This window comes from Halichoerus grypus, chromosome 14 (genome assembly GCF_964656455.1).
Source record: "Halichoerus grypus chromosome 14, mHalGry1.hap1.1, whole genome shotgun sequence".
Taxonomy (NCBI): Eukaryota; Metazoa; Chordata; class Mammalia; order Carnivora; family Phocidae; genus Halichoerus; species Halichoerus grypus.
In genome coordinates this window covers 90,805,189-90,827,847 of record NC_135725.1, presented here as the reverse complement: position 1 = coordinate 90,827,847, position 22,659 = coordinate 90,805,189, and the positions used below count along the sequence as shown (strand labels likewise).

The window sequence follows — 22,659 nt, the reverse complement described above, 5'->3', positions numbered from 1 at the left end:
AGCAAAGCCCAGGACAAAGCTTTCATTTCCTTCTAGGGAGGAGGACAGAGGGCAAAGGTCCCCAAAAGGAGGCAAACACCACCTGGCACAGGACAAGGGGCAGGAAGACAGAGTGGGCCTCTGGGCTTCCGGCTGAGTTCTCAGGGAGGAGCCCCCGCGTGGAGTCTGTGTGAGGATGTTCCGGTGACTCTCACTGGCAGTCCCTCCTGAGTCTGTCTGGAGCCTGACCCTGTGGCCGCCCCCATGGCCACCTCACCACACCTTACCCCTGGTTACTGCGCTGGCCTCCCCTGGCCGCTGCCTCCCACTGCAGCCTCTCTGGCCTCCCGCTTCTCCCGCCGCACCTGCCCACTCTGCTCAGCCACACTGGCCTCCTCCCTGTTCCCCATCTCGGGGCCCTTTGCGTGGCTGTTCCCGTGGCCAGAGGGTCCTCCCCCAGATACCCATGGGACTCACCTTCTCACCTCCTTCAGGATTTTAACTAATGTCACTTTCTCCTTTCTCGACAAGGCTGTCCTTATGTCCCTAATGGCCTCCCTCCCGCACTCCCTCTGCTCACCGCCATCTGCGTACTGTAAACTTCCTTAGTGTTTGTTGACTGTAGGTCTCTCCTGCTGCAATGTAAGCGAGGACTGTGTGGGTCCAGCCCCAGAGCCTACCACAGGGCCTGCTCCCCAGCTGGGACTGGATGAGTATGTTAGACCAGAGGAAGGAGAGGGGCTGGGGGGTGGGGGGAGACCCAGGACTAGAGGGACTAGGGGACAGTGGGGCCACCTCGGGGGCCATTGTGATGCTCCTGGGTCCATAAACCTCCGGTTTATGTGCAAATACACTGAGCACAGCTTCGAGACCCCACTTAAGCTGGGTTTTCAAGGGGGCCACAACCCAGCCCCTCTGCAGTTCCAAAGCAGGGAGCGAGGGCCTCTTGGATTCTAGTCTAGAATCTTCCCTTGAAGGCTCCCCACGTCCCTGTTAGGAATCTTCCACAAAAACAGAAGTTTCTGGCCTGGGACTCCTGGGACGCCGTGGGCTGCCTTCCATCCCAGAGCCTCCTGAAAAGGCAAGGAAGTGTGGCATGTGTGCGTGAGGCCGGTGGGTGTGTGGGGAGAAAATAGAACGCACGGTGTGTGTCCCAGGGAGATTGTTCATGGTTTTCAGTGCGTGTTACCAGGGCTGGAGGGGACGAAAAGGGGGGTTCTCTGCAATAATGAGAAGCTTTGTCTTTCGCTGCAGTGGAAAAGGTGGGAGGACCCGGGGATCCCTGGGGCTCAGTTTCTCCATCTGCACGACAGGATGGGTGGGCGGGGGCCGGGACCGAGAGAGCCTTTAGCGGCTGGTGGGGGGCGAGGGGCAGAGAATGTTCAGTGCCTGTCTGTGCTGGGCATTTGGAAGCCAGTGGTCACGATGTGCTGCTGACGCCTGGCGCGGGATGCGGGTGGGGGGCCCAGAGGCCAAACCTCCCATAGCCTGAAGGATGATCCTTAGCCGTGGAGACTGGTCCTGACGAAATGCCCTCGTGGAAAATCCTGGCACCCTGTGGTGGTCTAGCTGCTCTGTGCAGAGCAAGCCAGAGTCGGCCCGCTGCGGCCCATCGGCTACCTGGGCCTCCCGCCCCCACGCAGCTCGGCGAGGCTGGTGCTGTTTGGGACCACAGCCCGGGGGCCGCGCAGCCCAATGGACTCCCCGCGATGAGGAAATGAATGCTGTACGTCTGTGCCGGGCAGAGGCCACGGCCACATGTAGCCACGGAGCGTTTGGAATGTGGCAGGTGTGACCGAGAACCTGAATGTTTCCTTTTATATCCTTTTAATTTGCTGAAAATTAAGCTTGAACGGCCACATGAGGCTAATGGCCACCAGACAGCACAGCCCGGCAGCACCCCGGGGCCCAGGCAGACACCCCTGGCTGGAGGCTGCGGACTGAGGATACCTCCCCGCCCCCACCTCCAGACCCTCCCAACATTGATCCTGGGTGAGCACACCTCAGCCCGGGACTCAGGGCACTTCACAGCTGGTGGGTCCCGTCTACCCTGGCAGCCCCTGCCCCTCAAAGGGCAGCAAGGGAGACAGGCCCAGAGAGGGAAAGCACCTCGCCCAGGGCCACACAGGAGAGAGAGGAAAGAGAGCGCAGGCTGCTAGACCCTCACTCTTCCACCACCCAGCTGTTCAGAAGAGCCTCGAGAGTCATTGGAGGGACTTGGCCAAGGCCGCACACTCGCCCTGACAGGCTGTTTTCAGTAATAAAGCGTTTCTCCCACAAGCCCTTGCTGAGTCCTCTGGGTGACCACGGCACCTAACTGGAGGTCTGTGTGCCTCAGTTTCCCTTTCTGTCAACGGGAGCAGGAACAGCTGTGCTGTGGGTCTGCTGGGCGTGCTAGCACAGGAACAGGGCTGCAGCCATCCAGGTGGGGCGGGGCTGCGGGACCCGGGAGCAGGGATGGGGCAGCGTGCAGGCAGGGTCCCTGCAGGAGGAGCGCGACCGGCTGTTCCCGGCGGGCAAGAGGATGACCAGCCCGAGAGGGTGAGAGTGAGTGAAATGTGTGGGGGGGGGGGGCTGGTAATGTGGGCGGTGGAAGTTTCTGGAACTGGGTGTGATTCCCCAACACCACTAATCCTCCGGGGACCCTGGGTGAAGCGTTTCTCCTCTGGGGAGACTGGAAGGCTGCAAGTGCCTTGGGGGGTAGGGCTTGGGAACCAAGTGATGGTGGCCAGGAAGGGCTCAGTGGGTGTGAGGCTGGCCCACTGTGGCCTGTGGGTCTCCCTGGCACCCTCTCCCACAGCCCTGAGCTGACCAGGACTCTTGTCCCAGCTGGCAGTCATCACGGTCAAAGGACGGGGGTCTGGTTGGGCCTGAAGACGAAGGCCCGAGGCTGGGCATGCCCCGGGCCGCCCTCCCAAGGCCTGCCCTTGCAGGAAGGGGCCTCTCCTCCACCTGTCACCCGAAGCTATAAGGATGACAGAGGGCCGGCCGGCTCTCCAGCCTCCGTCGGGGCTTGGCATCTCACAGCGATCACACCCTGTGACTTACAGCGCGGGAAGCCATGATTTATACGACGCAGTGCAGAGCGTCTGGGCCAGTTTGTCCGCGTCTTATAATGAAGTGGCTCTCAGAAGAAGAGGCAGCCGCTTCGTGGACGTTTTCTGAGGGGGGAGGACGGGGAGGCCCATCCATCACCCTCTCACTCCCCTGGAGGCTGTGCAGCGTTTTTGCTGAACCGGCTGAACAGAGTCGCATCTGTTACTCCCTGCAGAAATCATCAAGGAGCCAAACTTGGCCATAAACGGGAGGCAGCTCAGAGGGGACGAAGGTGGAGGCTGACCCGGGAAGCATGAGGCGTGTTCCAGTTCAGCCACGGGGCAGAGTGCCTGCCGTGGAAAGGAGGCTCGGACAAGGCTTTCTCCCACGGGGGCAGCGCCACCCTGTGCCGGCCATCACTGGGCACCGGCCCCATTTGATGGATGAGAAAGCTGAGGGTCAAGGAGCTGGATGTTCCGGCAAGAGGTGGACCACAGCACTTCTCACGCAGGCCTGAGTCTGGAGCCCGGGCCCTTACCCACCTGTTCCACCGCCACCAAGGAAAGCAACCCTGGGGCTGATAATTCTACTTCCCCCAAGGAGCTGGCACCCAGATCCCTGTCTGGGTCTTTGCCGACTCATCTTTCGGTGGTGGCGAGAGAGTTGTTAGCGTTTTCCCTTTAGGTGGGCGAAAATATCTATTTACCCTGCAAGGGAGCAGTCTCTGCAGGCAAATCCCTAACTAGCTAAATGGCCGTCTTGCCTCCGTGGCAGAGAAGACACCCACTGTGACAAATGAGCCACTCTGCAGGGAAATGTTTAAGTAGCACGTGTACCCACAGCACACCAACACAGATCGCCATCGACAGGGGGCTGGGGACGCGGGGGCCGGGTTGAGGGGTCTGCCCCATGGCCAGGCATGGCTCCCGTCCTAGCGCGACAGGCAGGACTTCCGGGGGTGGGGGGGTGGAAGGGCGCACCGGACACTAGACCCCCAAGGTGGGTGTGGGGAGGGCGTTGGTCGCCCCAGTCCCGGGTGGGTCAACAGGGAACTCTCACGGGACCCTCTCAGTCATGCAGGGGGTCCTTGAGGGGCGAACGCTAGAATGGGCCATGGTCTCAGGCAGGGGCGTTCATCCTGGGCACGCAGAGCTGTTCCAACAAGGGTCTTCACAGAATGGGGGTGCACAGAGCTGGTGTGAGCCCACAGCCACAGCATGGATGGGGGAGTGAGAGACAGCCCCCCACTCAACTTTTGCTCCCACCAATGCTGACCACAGTGGGTCTGGTGGGGCTCTGAACCCGGCTGGCTGGACACCGAGGGGTGGGCTCTTCTAGCTTGGAGATGATCTCGGGCAGGGGCTGCCGATTCCATTCACCCTGCAAAGAAAGGACCACGCGGTAAACTGAGGCTGGAGGGGTGAGACAGGGCACTGCCTTCCCGGCCACTTTCCCCCATGACCTCTTGGGTTCTTGCCCTCAAATTCACCTTGTCCCAAACTGAACTCACCCTCCTCCCCTCCGGTTGCTACTTGGGGGTCCTGACCTGGAGTCCCCCCGCCCCCCCCGCCTCCCTGTCTGTCCCTCACTTAAATCCCCACCCAGATGAAGCAATCAGAGCCCCTGGGTGCAGGTTGAGTGCGTAGCCCCTCCTCCCCAACAAGGCTGCACCAAATGCCACTTTTACAACCACATTCGATGTCCACACCGAGTCTTTCTCACCAGCCAGCATTAGCCCTGCCCTTGGTGCTGGGAATGTTTGATTCGGCGATTGATCCGCTCCCAAATGCCTGCAGGAAATCTGCCTCCCAGACCCGCAGGCTTACAGATCCTTCCCCACCCTGCTCAGCACCAGCCCAGCCTCCACCAGCAGCTTGCTCGTGCTCGCTCAATCGGGAATAAATGAGATGCCTTTGAATCCCCGTGGGTCCCAGATAAGGAGACCAGCCGGCCCACAGCTTCAGACTGTTTGGCTTCTCACCTGCCCCTCCCCCTGCACTTTATTTTTAGGCTCTGGAGGAGTTGCTGGTGCCCCCCCCCCCCGCCCCCCGCTCACACCACCCACCGAGATTAGTCCCGGGATGTGATGCCGCCCCACCTGGCGGCACTATCAGTCCTTCCCTCTGCAGGCCGTCTGTCTGTCTGGGGGCCTGTCTGCCACCCCCTGATTTCTCCAGGTGTTCAGAGTGAGCGCTTCCTTGCCGGCCTCATGCTGGGGTCCTCGGCGGGGCCCCGGGCGTAGAGGGGCAGCCGCCAGGGCTTGCGTACCTGGAAGCGGACAGCTGAGGACTTGTTGCAGTGCATGGAGATGGGAGCAAAGCCATACAGGGCCCTGAGCACGTCCCGGCTGAAGGAGTTCCAGGGAACCGAAGCAAACTGCTTGGGGACAGAGGCCTGAGGGCAGGTGCACACTTCCTCCTCATTGAACCTGGTGGGGAAGGAGACACAGCCCAGGCTGGGGTGGGGCCGGTGGGGTGGGGGGGGCGGGAGGGGTGGTGACACCTCCCCCCCAGCCCCGCTGCCGCCAGAACGCCGTCTGGGCTCTGCCTCCCCGCCCGCGATGGCTGAGAAGCTCCCTCTCTCAAGTCGCCTTGGATGGGCTGGGAACGGCTGCTCCGGGGCTGGGCCGAGGGGGCTTGTCGGGCCAAGTGCAGACTCAGCAGGAAAAGGGCATGGGGGTCCCTGTGCCACGCCCGGGGACACCCGTGGCCTGGCACCTGTTCACCAGGTGGAAGTACTTCTGCAGGAAGCCGGGGTCCACGGCGCTCTTGCAGAGCTCCAGCTGCGTCTGGGGGTAGTAGTGCACGTAGTTGACGCACATCTCCTCCAGGATCCCGAAGCCCCCCTGCGGGAGGGGAAGGCGCCCGTCAGGACCCGCGCTTCGCGCGTGCACACTGCACTCATTCACCGAGGGTTCTCAGTGAGCAGAGTGCTGCCTCCCTGGAATCCCGTCTCCCTCGGCAGGAAAGACAGACCACGAACCAACAAGTCAGCTGGCAGCAACACGTGTGAGGAGGAGAACTACAGGGCGAGCGGAGAGGGGGACGAGTGTGCCCATTTTATGGATACAGAAACTGAGTCCCAGGGAAGGTAAGGGGCAAGGCCTGTGTGGACAGAGCCTCCCCACCTTGGCCGAGGAGGGGTCCCCTGGGGACCCAGTGAGAGCCTGGGGACTGGGACGGTAGCTGTGAAGGCCCCTGTCTCTCGGGTGCGAGGGTTGTCACACTGTGGGAAGCTCAGTCTGTCTGTTGAGAGCCACCCTGCCGTTCCCCCTCCTCGGTCCCACCAGTGACACAGGGGCCCCTGCGAGGAGGCAGCGGGGCAGCTGGGGCCGTGGCCTGAAGAACCTGGCGTCTGAGACACCAGGGTGCTCATGGGGCCTGGATATCCCGGGACGGGCCACCGGTCCCCCTCGAGGAGGCGGGTGGGGCAGGGAGCAGGGCCCTTGCAGAAGTAGCGCTGGGCGGGGGTGGGCCTGGGGATCTCCTTCACTCTTCTGGCAAGTTGCCCCCTCCTGCCCTCGGCCTCAGTGGGTTCACCTCCAGAATGGGGAGATGCTGCCCTCCGGCCGGGGGGCTTGCTTATGGCACGAGAGCTCAGAGCTCTTGGCGCCTGGACCAGCCCTGTTGCCTGCTAGCTGAGGGCCCTTGGTGGCTCCACCTCACTGTGTTCTGGTGGCACCTGCCTCACGGGGTCCCGGCAAGGCTTTGAGGGTCCCTGAGCTCGGACAGGGTGAGCCGTCAGACTAAGCCCCGCCATGCGGAGGAAGCACTCCACTCCAGCAGCTGTTATGTGGACTGAGCCCCTCTCCAGATAGAAGAAGGGGGTGCGGGGTTTAGGCCAGGGCTGTGCGCCTGCAGAGCACTCCTGCTCCCCGAGTTTGCACCCATGGGCGCAGAGCAGTGGTCCCCCCAGATCCAGAGGGAGGGAGGAACCGCATGGCAAGAGCCTTGCAGGCACACGGCCCCGCGTTAAGTCCCCGCTCCGCCTGTTCTCGGCTGTGTGATCTCCGGCAAGTGTCTTCCCTCTCTGAGCCTCTTCTGTCACCTGTGAAAATACAGAGACTCCTACCTTGAAGCCTGGGGTGAAACAACTCAAATGTTCATCACTGGAGAATGGATCCACGGCTGTGGTCCATCCAGACACTGGCCTGTCGCTTGGCCGTGAAAAGACGAGAAATACTCGTAACAACTGGGGTGAACCCTGACGACATGATGCTGAGAGCAAGACGCCCGTCACGAGAGGGCACAGACTCTAGGACTCCCTGTATCTGAAGGTCCAGGATGGGCAAACCCACAGAGACAGAGGGCGGGACAGTGCTTGCCAGGGGCTGGGAGGGGGGGCTGGCGGCGAAGGGGGAACGGTTTCTTCGGAAGGATGGCCAGTTCTAAACTTGACTATGCGGATGGTTGCACGCACCCGCGCACAGACTAAAAAGTCACTGTACTGCACACCTGAAATGGGTGAGTTGTTTGGTATGTGGATTGTACCTCGATAAAGCCATTGGAAAAACCACTGAATGAGCGCCAAAAGTGGGGTGCCGTGTGGTCGACTGGGGTCCCGGGGGCTGTAGCCCCAGGTCTGTTCCACTGGGCGCATCATGGTTCACAGGATAACTGGGGGCCTCGGTGATGAACGAGACGATTAGCAAGCCTCTGTTGGCCGGCGGTCGGTTTGCCAGGTCAGCCCGGGCTGGTGCCGCCGACCACGCGTCATTACTAACAGCACAGCCTTTCACTCTGCAGAGTGCGCCGGCCACCTGCCCGCACAGCGAGCCTCGAGGACAGTGTCTCCCGATGGACCCTCCTCCTGGGCTACCACAGTGCAGCCCAAATGCCCCCATGTCACATCCCTGCCGAGCAGAGTCAGCCACACAACCTGTCTTCTCTTTGCCAGAAGCCCCAAAGGGAACGGTGTGAAGACGGATGTTTCTGCAGCCTGCTTGCTTTTGCCATCCACAGTCTGCAGGCTTGGTACCGGAGGTCTGAGGGTGTTCTGGGTCCTCGGGGCCTTCCTGCAGCCTCCCCTTTGCCCGGGCACTCACTCACCTCCCCCAACCCGCACCTGACCACCCTCCCTCCTGGCCCGTGCCCCTGTGGCACTGTGCTGCTTGTCGCCTGCCCCTGGTGTGGCCTGCCCCGCTGGCTGATGGAGCTCCATGAAGACAGGGATCGACCATGCGCCCCTCGCCCCGGCGTCCGCACACAGGTGCGGATACGTTTACTACAGAGTCACGTGGGGAGCTCCTTCAACCACAGATGCCACATTCTGACTCCAGGTCTGGAGTGGAGCCTGTGAGTTTGTGTTTCTACCAAGTTCCCCGGGGGGAGCTGCAGCTGCTCACCCAGGGACCACACCCTGAGAACCGCCGGTTTACTGGATGAGTGAGGGAGGCCACCCCCTGCCCTCCGACAACCGACGCTCGAGGTGATGACTTAAGACTTGTCCTCATGAAAGCGTAGAAAGCCCCGAATGGGACCCCCCCACCCCAGGCCTCACACATCCCACGGGTAGGCAGCAGGGAAAAGTCAGGGTGACTTACCACAGTGGCCAGCTTCCTGTCTCCGGTGTTGTAGGTACAAGAAGTGATGAGCACATCCCCCTGGGGATCCAAGCCCATAGATGCTCATCAGCACCTGCGCACCTGGGGTAACAGGTGCACTGGGCCTGTCCCACGTTTGACCAAGCTACTGCTATGCCACGGCACGTGGTCATCAGCCCATTACTGAGGAACCCCGTGGTGGCCTCTGGGCCCCCACAGGTGCGGGTCAAAATCTGGGTGTCCCCGGGGACTGACTACCGTTGGCTTCTGTGGCTCCTGATCAGGTACCCAGGTCACAGTAGTGCAGACTTTTGGCCATGTCACAGCCCATGGGTGAACTTGGGCCACCCCCTACCTGACCCGGGGGTCCCCTTCTGCATGATCAGGGCCCCGCCAGCGACCCCCATGCCCTTGTCTCTCCCTGAAGCTCTCGGGGTTTGTGGCCGGCTGATCAGGCAGGAGGACGCAGGTCACCCTGGGTGCTGCCAGCTCAGGTCTCCTCTGAGGCCTCTCTATGACGTCCTGGTGAGTCTCACCGCAGGATGGCCCCAGACCCTGCCCTGCGTGGATGTGGTTCTAGAAGACCTTCCCGCGGCCTCTGCCATCCCCCACCCCCTTCTGTCTCTCCTCTAGGGGGGCACTCCCAGCCCTCCTGGCCTCCCCATTCTTGACTGGCACTCACCGGGTGCACAGACACGATCTTCTTCAACATGCGGATCTCCTGGGTGGGCAGAGGGGAGACTTCAGACGGCTGCAGACCCAGCCCCCAGCCCTCTGTCCTCCCTGGCTCTCTGGGGCTGTGCTCCCAGCCCCTTGGGGGGAAGCCAGGACTGGCTAAGTGTGGCCTCCGGCCAGGAAGGGATGAGAACAGGAAGGTGGTTACCCAGGACAGACTTACCATAGGACTGCCTGGGTCCCCTAAATTCTGCAATCAGCCGCATGCCAGAATCTACCATCAGAGTCCCTCCCCAGGATCGAATCCCCCAAAGAGAAGGGCTGGCCGCTGTGTGCTCTCAGGTGTCGGGGCCTGGCCCAGGAGAGGGAACCCACTATAGGGATGTTCCTATGGCCGCGGGAGAGAGAAGGTGCCACAGGCCCCCAGCCAGGCCCTGAGCAGGCCCCTACCTGGAAGTGAGGGCTGTAGTGATCATCCCGGTTCACAACCTCCCTCTCTCGGCCATCCCGGGCCAGCACGGTGACCACCTTTCTCCCGGTCAGGTGTGTGTGGAGCTGAGAGGCGAAGATGTGGATCCCTGAGGGAGGCAGGGCCTGCAGGGCAGGGGACGGCAGGGTCAGGGCCTGGCACGCGGGGGACCCGGGCTCCGGCTGCCGGCCCCGACCACAGGCCGTGGGACACAACGCCCAGTTTGCTTCCCCAGAAAGTCTGCATCGCCCAGCCTCATCTTTCTCCCTGGACGGCTAAGGCCCCCTTCTGGAAACGCAGCAGGGCATGAGTTGCCCTGGAGTGTTCTCCAGGGCAGGGCTCATAGCATCCTGGGGCCCCTTTCCCTGGTGCATCCTTAGTAGGCCACCCCCCAGCTCCAGGCCCGCGCCACAGAGCCTTTCACGTGGCAGGAGGCGTCACTGATGGGAGCTGTGGGGACATGGGAGAGAGCACCAGATGCTGGTCTCAGACCAAAGGAGCTCCTCTCCTGCATGGCTAATAGCTCTGTTTCTCTTTGGCTCGAGGACAGGTGGGAAGCCTGCAAGCTCGGGGGGCCCACGGGGAGCACAAGTCCACGTGGAGAAGCAACTCACTGGAGAGGCACATCCACTCCACACCTCATCACTGCAGCCTGGAGGGCGTTTTGTGAGATTTATTCAAACTGAAGCTCATGTCCTCTGTGCACGGCAATTTCTGGAATCTACCTGACAGAACGTGTCCCTGGCGTACAAGGAGTTCCCTGAAGCCTCTTGTGATGGGTGAAAAGTTGGCGGAGGTCTGCACGCTGGCGACCAGGGGGAGGTGAACACAGGCGGGGCTGGGCGAGGCAGGGGAGCTCCGAGGGCGCAGACTCCGGGGAGTCTCTGCCACTCCTTGGGAGCGTTTGCTCCAGGGTCTGCACCCCACCTATGTTCCCATGGTCCTGAGAACGGTGCCCCCTGGCCTCGGCAGCGCAGCCCTGGTGAGGTCCACCGTGAAACCATGCTGGGCACGGGCATGTAGCCGCCAAAAGGCAAGTTACAGGACGAAGGTTTCCTATTCAGCCTGTTCTCTCTCAGACACCACATATAAGGGCATGCAGCAATTTATCGTCTGGCTGTTTGAGGGGGAGGGGAGCGGGTGCTCAGCTGAGGGGGGCTCTAACTGGCCCTGCAGGGCCTGCACTGTGAGTGGGGAATGCACGTCTATTTTACTCACAGAATGAAAGCGGAGTTTCAAATGCAGCTCGAGGAAGCCCTGGCTGGCACGTGGTGTAGACCAGGTGGGAGCCAGGCTGTCCCTGGGGAGGGAGGCCCACAGAAAGGCTCCTTTGCACACACAGGGGAAGGAGGGCCGTGATGAAGCTGCAGGGTGGGGGATCCAAAGCCACGAAGCCGCCCTTCCTTGCTCACCACCCGTAGGACCTCCTCCCGGGAGCCGGGGCGAGGGAGCGGCAGGTGCCAGGCCCTGCCCCGCTTACCAGCTGGGTGCACTTGTCCGTGCAGTAGCCGGTAAGGACGAAGGCCGTCTCCTGCGGGGGGATGGCCATCACGGGCGTGTACACCAGCCCCAGCTCCATGATCCCCGCGTCGAAGCGCCGGAGCGTGGCTGTGTAGTACAGGCGGATGCCCGAGGAGTCGCGCCGGCCTGGGAGGAAGGGGGGCGGAGGTGAGCGGATATCTGCCCCCACGGGTCGCCCCAGTACTCTGGCTCCAGCAGACCCCCAGCCCCCCTCAGCCACACCGGCACCCCACACCTGCTCCCACATGCGGCCCGCACCAGAAACCAGCCACCTTCGCTCCCACACCTGTTTATGCCAGGCATGCCCACGTGGAAAGAAAGAGCCATTGTTTCTATGAAAACTAAGCGGATGCTTTGGAACGTCTTGATAAAGGCGGGTAACTAAAACCGAGCGCCTGCAGGTTATCTGGGATATCTGGGAGGCCGGCAGTTCCTCAGTTGGGCTTTGCAAAGGCTCCCTGTTCCTCCCACGTGCAAAGGAATCCGAAGGGGAATCCACCTGCAGGACGACCTGTGGGGGCGTCTGTGCAAACAGGAGGGCAGGGAACGGCGGCTGCCCCGTCTCATAGAGGAGCCTCAGCGCCCTGGCCAAGGTGGGCCAGCGCACGCGTCTGTGTGCTGAAGATGCACCTAAGGTGCATCCTTCTTGCTGCCTCCCACTTTACTCCTCTGATTACCGCCTGCAAGATCAAGGTGCACCCTGGGCACGCGTCTAAGGACATCACGGGGCATTGAGCAGGAGCCTGGAGCGCTGGAGCAGGGCCGGTGTCCACTGTTCTACCCCCTGGCTCGTGCGTGGGCCCAGACTCCACTTGGTCAACAACAGTGTGCTGTGCCCTCTCGGACAAGTCACTGTCCCTCTCTGGGCCTCTCTGGTTCAAAGTTAAGAGCCTCTTCCAAAGGAGAACACCGTGCTTCTGCCCATCACTGTCCAGCTACACCTGCTGGCTCTTCTTGCGGTTTGCTAATTGGAGAGTCCATAAGCTCCCTGGGCAGGCCTCCTGGTGGTCACACGAAGCTGATGGCCAGAGGTCACGGACGCTGGCAGCCAGAGGCATGGCCACGTAACCATGTGGCCTCCAGTAGCCCCCTGCTCTACCCCTGCCTGGAATCGGTCAGCCGAGTCCCTGAGTACTTCAGGGCAGAGCCCTGGCCTGGCCCCACGGGCCCAACCACTCAGAATGTACAGGGAGCTGGGATATGGGCAGGGGAGGCCATGCAACTGAAGAATCATCCTCCCCAATTTACAGATGTGGAAACTGAGTCTCGCAGCCTGAGCTGAAGACTGCCCAAGATCAGAGGTCTGGAAAGTGACAGAGCTGCGATCTGAGCCCAGGGCGTTGCCAGGGATCTGGCGGTCTCCCTGCTCATTCGCCCTAAGGTGGAGCCAAGAACGGCCCTCTTGCCTCCGCCTCCCCCTTCCCTACTCCAGCCCCCCCGCACCCCCCCCACCCGCCCTGCAACATCCAAACTCAGCCTCTGTGTCTCTGGGCCGGTTACATCAGAGGATAATAATAAAAAGGCGATGCAATTGGTTAAAATTCAGATGGGGATGAAATAATGAAATAATTGTGGCATTTTGATATTTATAGCCAAGCGGCCCATCTCCAGATTTGTGAAGTGACAGAGCGTCCTTATATTTGGCAAAGGATCCATAAATATAACCAGATAATCAGGAAGAGACAGACCTCCCTGACGGTTAAGGAGTTTTCAAAAATCCATTTGCTTTCAGGTTTTAAATGAGCAATAAATCCCACATCATGCTAAAGCCCCAGCTGACTTATGCCCTTCTCTGTGCACACTGTAGGTAATTCCAATGGTGGCAGAAAATATTAGTTATGCCTCCAGGAGGAAGATCGCTGGCAGCCATTGGCGGGCACACCCCGGGGCCCACATGCAGCTGGGAGCTGTGTGTGGGAGCTCTCCCAGCCTCAGGACAGCTGCAGGGGGCCGGGGGCTCCCCCGTCAGGGTCACGCAGCTCGAGAGGGACAGGCTGGGGCCCAGGCTGGAGCTCCCGTTCTCATCTCTCAGGCTATTTCTTCTCCTCACTTCCACAAATGAAAATAAGTGTCCTTTTAAAGAGAGAGAGGGAGAGGGCTGTGTGGCTGCATGTGGTGGAAGGTGCTGGTGTCGCAGACAGAAACGTTTCAGTTCCTGACCCCGTTACAACTGGCATCACCATCCTAAAGATCGACTCTCGTTGTCCGCCTGCAGGCACAGGGTGATCCAGCGGCTACTGCTGCACAGGGCAGACCTCACTAACGAATGACAGTGCTACCCCGCTGGGCCCCGGACAGCCTCAGATGCCTCTCCGACAGGGAGCCCCATGCGGCTGCGGAGGATCCACTAGAGGAGCCCACAGGCAAAGCCTGTTTGCCAACCCCGACCCGAAAACATGTGGATAGAAAATCCCAGACACGTGCTCAGATGCAAGTGTGCCTTTGCTCTGCTGGGATGTGTTTTGAGAAGCCAGGGAGGAGCACCCAGCCAGAAATGCCCCCAGTTGAGCCAGGGCTCTTCCCTCGACCTGAAAATAATCCCGGGGGCAGTGCCTCCCAGGGCTCAGGCTGTCAGAAGGTGGGTTCTGGGCTCTGGATGGCCTGCACCTGCCGTCCTTCCAGGTGCCCTGTTGTGACCCAGCCTGTTGTGGGGACGGCAGAGACATCGTGCCTGGGTGCCGGCGGCCACCCTGTTGGGGAGGGGCAGCTGGGGACGAGAGGCAGCTACTGGTCTGAGCAGCCTCGGAGAAGTGGGACTTCCAGGGAAATAGGGGACAGCGCTCTGGCCCGGGACCTCTCTTCACTGACCTTGAACCTGTTGACCCCACTACAGAGCAAGGAGGGGGTGTGGGGAGGAGGTGAGCCACTTGGACTCCGACCAAACCGGTATCTAAGTGATTCCTTACGACTTGGAGTCTGACCAACCTTGCGGGTTCAAGTGCAGTACAGCCACCAGAGAGCTGTGACCGAGGTCCCTGCCGGCCTAGACCCAGACCTCCTGGCCCCACCTACTCACTTCATGGCCCCAGTGGGGGTCCCTTCAGCCTGGGCCTTAATTTCCTCATCTGCAGATGGGCATGCAAGAAGCCTCTGCCTCCCTTTTCCAGAGGGTGGTACCTGGCAATGGGTGCTTGTGAGGAAGATGGGGGTGCTGCACCCCCACCATGTGGGGTGCAACGATGAGCCGGCCGGACGGGGCCCTGCCCAGGGAGCCCACTACAGTCTCGGGAGAGGAACAGAAGGAAAGGCGTAAGAGGGGCGCCTGCCTCCATGCGTCGTAAGGAGGCTGCACTGCAGGGAGGGGGGTCCAGTGCTGGGCAGACACCCCAATCACCTCCCAGAATGGGCATGTCCGAGCCCGAGGACTCCAAAGGGAGGACAGAGGCGGGGTAGAAACACATGCTTAGAACTCCCTACCTTGGATCTTCAGCGGGTTGTGGTAGTGAACTTCTAGACGGAGATATCTGGAGGACCCGGGGCCCCCAAAGGCAAGGCCTGCTTCCTCCGGGTAGTAAAAGGCCTGTGGGGGATGGGTGGGGGGTGAGGAATTGGACACAGGCAGACTGGTGTCTCACAAGGGGTTCCTCCCAGACGGGGCCTGGGGCAAACCCACCCAGCTGTTGGGGCCTGAGCTACGGTGGTGGATGTTGGCGGGGCAGCGGGATTAGAATGGTGCTCTCCCGCTAATGGGCAGCTCACTACCAGCCCACCCGGATATCCTATTCAACTCGAGGTCAGGGAGTAGGGGGAGCTGGTGTCCCGGGGGCGAGCCTACCCCCCAGGCCCTGCGCATGGCCCTGCCTCGCCCTCCTCTGCATCGGTGGAAGCCCCGTGGATGCAGCCCGCGGAGGTCACAGCACCTGCCACCCACCCGCCAGGACCACCCGGTGCACCCTGTGCACAAACCCCCAAGTCCAGTGGGGAAGCAAGATCAATACTCACCAAGTACCTACGCTCAAATTTTGCATTTTTATAGAACAGCCACAAAGGCTGGAAAAAGCCTTGTGGCCCAAGAGCCGGAGCTGGGGGTGGCGTTATGTGGGCGGGGCCCTCTCCGGTGGCCTCACGAGCGCCCTCTGGAGCCCCCTGCTCGGAGGCTCTCAGAGGTGGGGGGACACAGGGTGGAGGAGTTGGGGCCCCCACGGCTCCGGGGAGGCACAGGGCCCGCACCTTGGCACCCAGAGCCCAGGCGGCTAGCACGTGGCGGCAGTAATTGAGATGGTCAGGCTTCATCTTGGAGTCGCAGGGCCCGCTGAACTGAGGGAAGCTCTCGAACTGGGCGGTGCACTGGAAGACCTCCATGTGGTGGACCAGGGCTTCGTTGCCCTTGGTGACAATGGGCTCGTACTGGGGGAGCGGGAGGGCACTGAGCCTGGGGCCACGGACACCTGCCTGCCCGCCAGCAGCGCCCCCCCATGGGCCTCTACTTGCCCATCTGTAAAATGGGAGGGTTAAGGGAAGCAATTTCCAGGGGCGCTTCTGGGGCCCGGGGCTTTGAAGGGGGAGCCACCAACCCGAAACCAGGCAGAATCTGCCAGAAGCCCACAAAGAGCTCCAGAGCGAAGGGCATGAGGATCGCTGCAAGTCATTTCCCAATAAGGTGGGGACAGGAAGGTGTCCTCGTGTGAGCGTGGCCGTGGCCAGGCAAGGACACAGAGGCTGCCCTGAGGCTAAGCCTGAGCCAGTAGACCAGGCTGGCCACCCCTGTGTGACTTTGGGCACTCGCACCATGTCTCTGGGCTGCACTTTCTGTATTGAGCATGCACCACTGTGAGATAGAGGGGGTCCCTGCCTCCCTGTCCCCCAGGGCCAGGAAAAGAGCTGTTGCCCTCACATCGTATCTCTGGGTGGGTGTTTAGAGCAATTGAGCTGCCTTTTCATGAAGGGGGATGTGACCTGACAGATAGACAGAGGCCCTTCTAGTCCCAGGGGAAGATGCAGAAATCAAAACATCAGTGTCCTTTGGTCCAGTCTGGGCAGTGGGGGCACAGGTGCCCTGGGAGGCTGGGGGCTGAGCAGGTGACAGGGTGCCTTGGGTTCAGGCAACGAGGGGACCCCTGGTGCAAGGGGTTCATGAACCATGAATGGCTTTCCAGGACAAGGATGTCTCTCCAGCGGCCTCTGAGGCCCCAGGAGGAAGCAGAGATGGGCCCTGGGACCCGCCTCCCCCCCAGGTACCATGACGATGTGGTGCCGGGAGAAGCCATCTGGAAGCTCGGTGATGTGGCACCAGTACGTGGTCCTCTGGCTGGGGATCAGGATGTCCGGGGTGTGGATCTCCATGGAGTGCATGTCCGAGGGCAAGGCCGGGACGGAGACGTTGGGCTTCAGCAGCTGCACCCGCTGCAGCCCAGTCCGCAGCGCCGACGTGTTGATGGCCTCCAGCGACCCGAAAGGCTCCTCCAAGATCCCGTACACCAGGTGGACGGTGCCATCCTGCAGCCGAGACACGCAGACCCCCCGCCCCACCAGAGCTGGGCTCCCGTAACCGGGCGCTGCTAGGTCCCTGCCACCTCACCTGGCAGGTGACATGCCCGGCTCCTGTCTCTGTGAAGGAGGGGGTCTTTGAGGACGCAGCTGAGATTCCGTCCCCGGCTCATCACCCCCCAGCCCACAGCTTGCGCCAGGCATTAAATACATGTTTTCTTTGCAAATATGATCTATCCACATTCGCTAAGCATCCATTCTGCCAGCCACTGCTGGGCCGCCTGAGAGCCAGACCGGCTGGCCCCCCTCAGATATCTGTCCCCTCCACCACCCCCAGGGCCACCGGGGATCAGGTGTGGGTCATTTCCTCGGGTCCAGTGAACAGCTTGGCGTGAGGCGTCAATGACCCCGTGAAGGGAAAAACACCAAACTGGGGCTTCTCAACAGTCGCACTGAGCTTGGAGAGTTGTGCTGTCCCACTGAGGCCGGACAGTGCAGACATAGAAAGTTCTAGTCGGCACCGTGCTAGAGGTCACAGACAGACCCAAGGAGGCGAGAGTCTGGGCTTGGCTTTCCCCCACCGTGCTGCCAGGAATGTCTGCCTGTGTCTGCATGTAGGATGTGGGCCTACATGGATGTGTTTTCTGGGCACCAGTGGATGCGTGCGTATGTTTGTATTTGTGGTGGGCGGCCCCTTTGCTCTCTGAGTTTGCATAAACCTGGGGCCCCTGTGACAGCTCTCACCTAAGGACATATCAGAGCCTCAGGCTGTGGGCTCCCCCACACCCCGAGGCTCTGAGCTGACCGCATGTACGCCGCGGCTGCACCCTGTGCAAAGTCCTCAGAGAGGGTCCTCTGCCTCTCCTTCCTTGCCTCGTCCATGGGGACGGCGGCTCAGGAGTGTAAGGACTCCACGGCCTGCCATTGGTCCCCGAGCCAGTCCTTCCCCTGTCTGGCCTCAATCTCCTTGTCTGGCACACAGACAGCCCATCACTGCCAGACTGGAAAGATTACACACGGTGACCAAGGTCAAAGTGCGCTGGAAAATTAAAAGAATTTTTGTCTTCAAGGCCAAGCTGGGTGGTTTTTCCCTAATGGGTGTGTTGGAGCAGCTCGAGAAGCCTATGGGGTTTTTAGGATCCACGGTGGCTCTGAACTCCTAGACGGAGCTGCTAGGGCCTTGCAGGTCACCCTGCTTCTCCTGCACTTTACAGACATGTCAACCAAGGAGGTCTGGAGGGGGGAAGGACCTGTCCCAAGCCTCGCAGCCCATTGGCAACCGGGCAGTTAGTGAAACCGGGTCTCCTGGGCTCTTTCCAGAATTCCACCTGAAGATGAGGGACCAGAAGGAAAGAAAGTTGGGAGCAAGATCATTGTGGTCCCAGTTTGAGAGGCTTCGGGGCAGGACCCGAATCTAGAAATATCTCGGCTACGAGTCAGTCAGGAGTACTTCTTGAAGGGACCAGAGGCTGATGGCAGAGCTGGTCCCTTGTCCTCACCCAGCACCTCTGAGGTCCCTCCCTGGCTTTCTCTCTGTGCACAACGGGCCCAGGGGCGCTGCCCTAGGTCGTGGGGGTACTCCATGATCTCCTGAGCACATGGGGCCCCCACCCACCTCAATGAGGTAATCCTTGGGGTCACAGGTGCCAAAGGGCCTCTTGAAGAGCAGACACAGGCCTTCTGGTGTCCTCTGCGCCTGCAGCAGCTGGTAATCCTGCTGGGAATCCAGGTGGATCTGTCCCCACTGGTCACTCCAGGCATCCTGCAGAGACAAATTCTGACCCTGAACACCAGGGCCAAGCAGTAGGGCCGGAGCTCAAGGTTGGTTGCTCCCAGTGTGGCTGTGGGTCCGGGGAGTGCTCCTGGGGTCGGGGGGGGTCACTCCCACTTTCTGGGTCTGGCTGGAGATGGCAGAATCAAGCTCTAATCCCACTGGCTTCCTCTGCTCCTTGAAGCAGGGCTCTCAAATGCCAACCAGGATTCACCAGGGCTGGGTAAGGACAGGGACATCTCTCCACACATCTCTGAGACCCCAGGTGAAAGGCAGAGCTGGGATGGGGACTTGGGCCCTGGACACCCCAGCGTACCAGGACAGTGTGCCCCGAGAAGTCATCCCGAGCACGTTCCCAGACCTCTGGGCGACCAGAAGGTGCCATGATGAGGAATGGGTACCTTGGACAAATACCGCTCCCCTTGGTCTGCAGAGGGAGGGGTCGTGACAGCACCTGGAGCCATAGAAAGGGGACACATGGAGACTGGGCCAGATGGGGGAAGCAAGGGAGAAACCAGCTGGGGGGTTTAAGGTGGCTCTCTCTCCCCGGTGCCCACCCAGACCTCGAGGACCCCTGAGAGTGAGCTCCACCTTAAACACTTAAACGGCGCCCCAGGCCTCTTGCTCCCTTCGCCTAGCCCTAGCTCTGCCTGGAGAGAGTAAACTGAGGCCCAGGGAGGAAGTGGGCCTGCTGCATTTTGCCGGGACGTTAGTAGGTGGTGGATCTGGCCAACCCTGGCCTGCCCCTACCACCCTCCCTCCCCTACTCCTGTGCACCTGGCTGTCAGGCCTAACAGTCCAGGGCCCTTCAGGCCAGTGTAGGGAAAGAAGTCACCTGCAGCGGATGCTCAGAAGGAGGGAAGAACCACCCCCATCCCCACACCCCAGGCCCCCGCCACAAGACTCTGTTCCCATTCAGGAGCACCACGAGCCCTTGGCCTTAGGATTCTTTTTAACCCCGTACCCAGGCCTAAAGCATGTTCTCTTCATTTCCTTGAGAAAGAAAGAAACCTGCAAAAGAGTTTGCAAAATTTCCCCTAGAGAAAAGCACCACCGCGAAGCTCCTGCTAAGGAACACTACCCATTTGCAGGACTAATTTTAAACAGAGGCAGAAAGTTAGTTTGATCTTCAGCTGGAAATCTAGAATATATTTGTTGAATATACGGCTCAAGGAGGAAAAAAAGTCTGACATTTGTTTGCACAGGAATTTGTTGTGCAAATTAATCTCGCAGTGTGCGGGAGGGCGAAGTCACCCTGGCTCTCTTGGCAGCCAGGAAAAGCTGCCCCGAGAGGAGCTAGTGCTCCTGATTCAGGGGCCCAGGGACTCCTCTGGGAATGGCTGATGGCTCAGAGCTGGGGCTGTCCCAGGTCTTTCTGGGCTGGGACCCCGCTGAGCCACGGAGCATCCTTGTGTGGGGGAGATAGCGCAGCCAGATCTGGGCCCCCGCCTGGCACCTCCACCCTGTCCTACCTGGGCGGCCCCAAGCATTTGGCTCCAGCTCGCTCGCTCGGCCTCCAGCCGCCCATGCTGAGCTGTGGTGGGGGCTGGGTGGAGCACCGCTGGGCTCCAGCAATATCAGCCGCCGTCAACTCCCCTGAACTCACAACAACCCAAAAATGTGGAGGGGGATCACTGTCCCCATTCCTCAGATAAGGAAACCAAGTCCTGGGGCCAGGAGCTGGCTGCACAAGTCAGGACTCCTAGCTCGGCTCCGACAGGGTCCCCCATTGAAGTGAAGTAAGAGGATCCCTCCTCACAGATGAACAAAGTGCCTCCTGACTTTAAAAAAGAAGTTTAACCCTCCTGTGTATGTTTTTGTGGAGAGAGGTGGCTTCATCCCCATAGAGGTCCTGGCGACCAGGCCCATTTGGGGCAGAAGGCGGGAGGAATGGCTCACGGCAGCTGGCAGCCCCCGCCCACCTGCACCTCCCTTCACCTTGTAGAGCACCCCAAAGCCTCTCCATCTCTGGTTTGGAGGGAAACCTCTCCTTCCCCCACACTTTCCAGGAAGAAGAAGGGTACATTTTGGAGGCAAGGAGACAAGAGCACATCCTGTTTCAGGTCAGCTTGGTAGGTTTGCTCCACACCTGGGCCGGTGGGGGGTGGGGTGTCTGCACCTGCTCACGTCACCCTCGTGTGCGAGCTAGGTCCGTGGACGCTGTGTCCTGGGCAGTGGGTGTGCGCCTGGTGCGGTGCTCAGCCACGTGCGACCCTAGGCCCACGGGCGCGGGGTGCGCAGCCGGGTGCGCTGGGTGGTGTTGGCGCCGAGGGGAGACATGGGGTCCGCCCTCACGAGGTGGGGGCAGCGTAGTACCTTCATTTATGTGATGTGCGTGTCCTTGGGGCGCAGCAGCGCTCCTTGGGTGCTCTGCGTTCTGTTTTGGAGTGTGCGGTCAGAGACCATGGTGGGCATCTATCTCCCATTTTGTCTTCAGATGGGCAGCCCTGAGACGCCCAAGCTTGGGACACGGACTCTGCTATGATCAGAGGGAAGAGGAACGGAGAGGCGGGAGAATTTCCTTTGCTGGGTTAAGGGGAGTGAGTGTAGGATGAAGGTCGGGTGGGGGCTGGGTAGGGACAAGGTCAGGAGCACGGGGCGCGGGGGGGGGGCGGGGAAAAACTTACCCCACAATAGGCGTTGTCCCCGTCGGTCCAGAGCACGACCAGGTCAGCGTTCTCCAGCTCCCCACGGTCCGACATCCCAAACAGGACCCCGGCCTTGAGATCCTGCACCAGGAGCTGGAAGTAGACGGTCTCCTGCGTGTAGCTGATGTTCCAGGAGAGCTCCAGGGACCCCTCGGGGTCCAGGGATATTCGGTAGGGGAAGGGACTCTCAGGGGGTGCCGAGCTCTGCAGCGCGGCCACCAGGATGACCAGGAAGACAGCCACCGCCGTGCCATACATGGAGGCCGCCTCGCGCATGCTGGGACTGGGGACCTGCATGGCTCCGTGAGCTCGGCCGCCCCACTGGGACATTTATGTCCCGGCCCTCCAGGGGGTGGGCCCAGGCTGCACCGCTAATCACATTTGTCTGGTGGGGAATTCAATTGTCCCCGTGACCCTCCCAGCAGCCCGTGCCCTGGGGCAAACCCTTTGCCTCCCTTGCTCTCCTAATTGTCACTAATGACACATGGGCATCATCAGTGGGAATTGAAGCCGACTGGCTGATTCGCTTCCCTCGAATCGTCTCTAAAGAGCTGTTGGGAGTGGGGCCCCTCCTAGCAGCCAAAAGGCCTTCCAGATGCCTCCGGCCGGGCACCGGGCTGACCAGCAGGCAGGCCGTCTGGTCCTGTCCCGACGGGGTTGGCAGGACGGGCCCCACACCACCCCGTCCACGGACGTTCAGACTGAGGCTCCAAGGCCTTATTTCTGAGGTGACCAGGGAGTAAGGAGACTTCGCGGCTGGGGGCCTGGCCCAGTGAGCCATTTCTACGAGGCTGGAGGGTGGACCAATTTCAGACTAAAAATAAAAGACGGTCCCCACATAGTCCCTGTGTTTAGACACTCTCTCCATGGCCTGCTGTTCCCACTCTGGTAGCCTATTTCCTCACACGCTCCAGCTGGTGCCACGGCTGCTCCAACAGGAGTGGGTGCATTGCTAGGGGCTGGGGCCAGAGGGCACGGGGTGTGTGGCTGGGGGACAGACTTTGCAGGAAAGGGTGCAAGTGATGGGCCTGCTTCCCTATCACCAAAGCTCCCAAACTTAGGACGTGCCTCAGCCTAGAGCGTACCCAGCCCGGATGTGAACCCTCCCAGGCCAGTGCCTATAGCACTGTTTCTCCAGCACCTGCCACAGGGCCTTTGCACAGACCCATTGGGGTTCACAGCTCTGGTGCAGCACCCCAAGTCCCTCCCATCCTCCTCTGCAGGGTGGACTGAGCCTACTTGTGCAGCTACCTCCAGGAAGTTCTCCCTGATCGCCCTCTGCTCTGACTTCTAGTCCCTCCCCCCAGGCACCTGACTCCCTGTCTCCCTCCCTCCGTTCCTTCTTCCTCCCCTCTTTGGACAAACCAGACCCCAACCATAGGAACACAGGGATGCCACCAGCTGGCGCCTGACTTTTAGTCCTCAGGTATCTGCAGAGGCCAGCCTGGAGCAGGCCGTGCTGGGCTCAGGTTTTGCCCTGAACCCTGTTCCTTAGGAAGGAATGACTGTCTATGTGAAGATGGAATTTAGGGAACATTCCAGCCCTCTCTGGGCCCTGGAGGTGGTGCTTCCTGCCTCACGGGGACCGGGC

General features: G+C 60.8%; 1 protein-coding gene across 1 annotated transcript; it reads right to left on the bottom strand.

Annotated features, from left to right (window-relative positions):
• Positions 1-4,114: 4,114 nt before the first annotated feature.
• On the bottom strand, positions 4,115-21,365 carry DBH (dopamine beta-hydroxylase). The gene is made up of 12 exons (XM_078061315.1): positions 21,048-21,365; positions 18,265-18,411; positions 16,401-16,658; positions 15,393-15,569; positions 14,640-14,742; positions 11,182-11,348; positions 9,683-9,826; positions 9,240-9,278; positions 8,558-8,617; positions 5,733-5,860; positions 5,284-5,443; positions 4,115-4,395 (listed from the first exon to the last, which is right to left on the bottom strand). The coding sequence occupies exons 1-12, from the start codon at positions 21,363-21,365 to the stop codon at positions 4,264-4,266; spliced, it is 1,833 nt and encodes a 610-aa protein (XP_077917441.1). The 3' UTR covers positions 4,115-4,263.
• Positions 21,366-22,659: the final 1,294 nt, after the last annotated feature.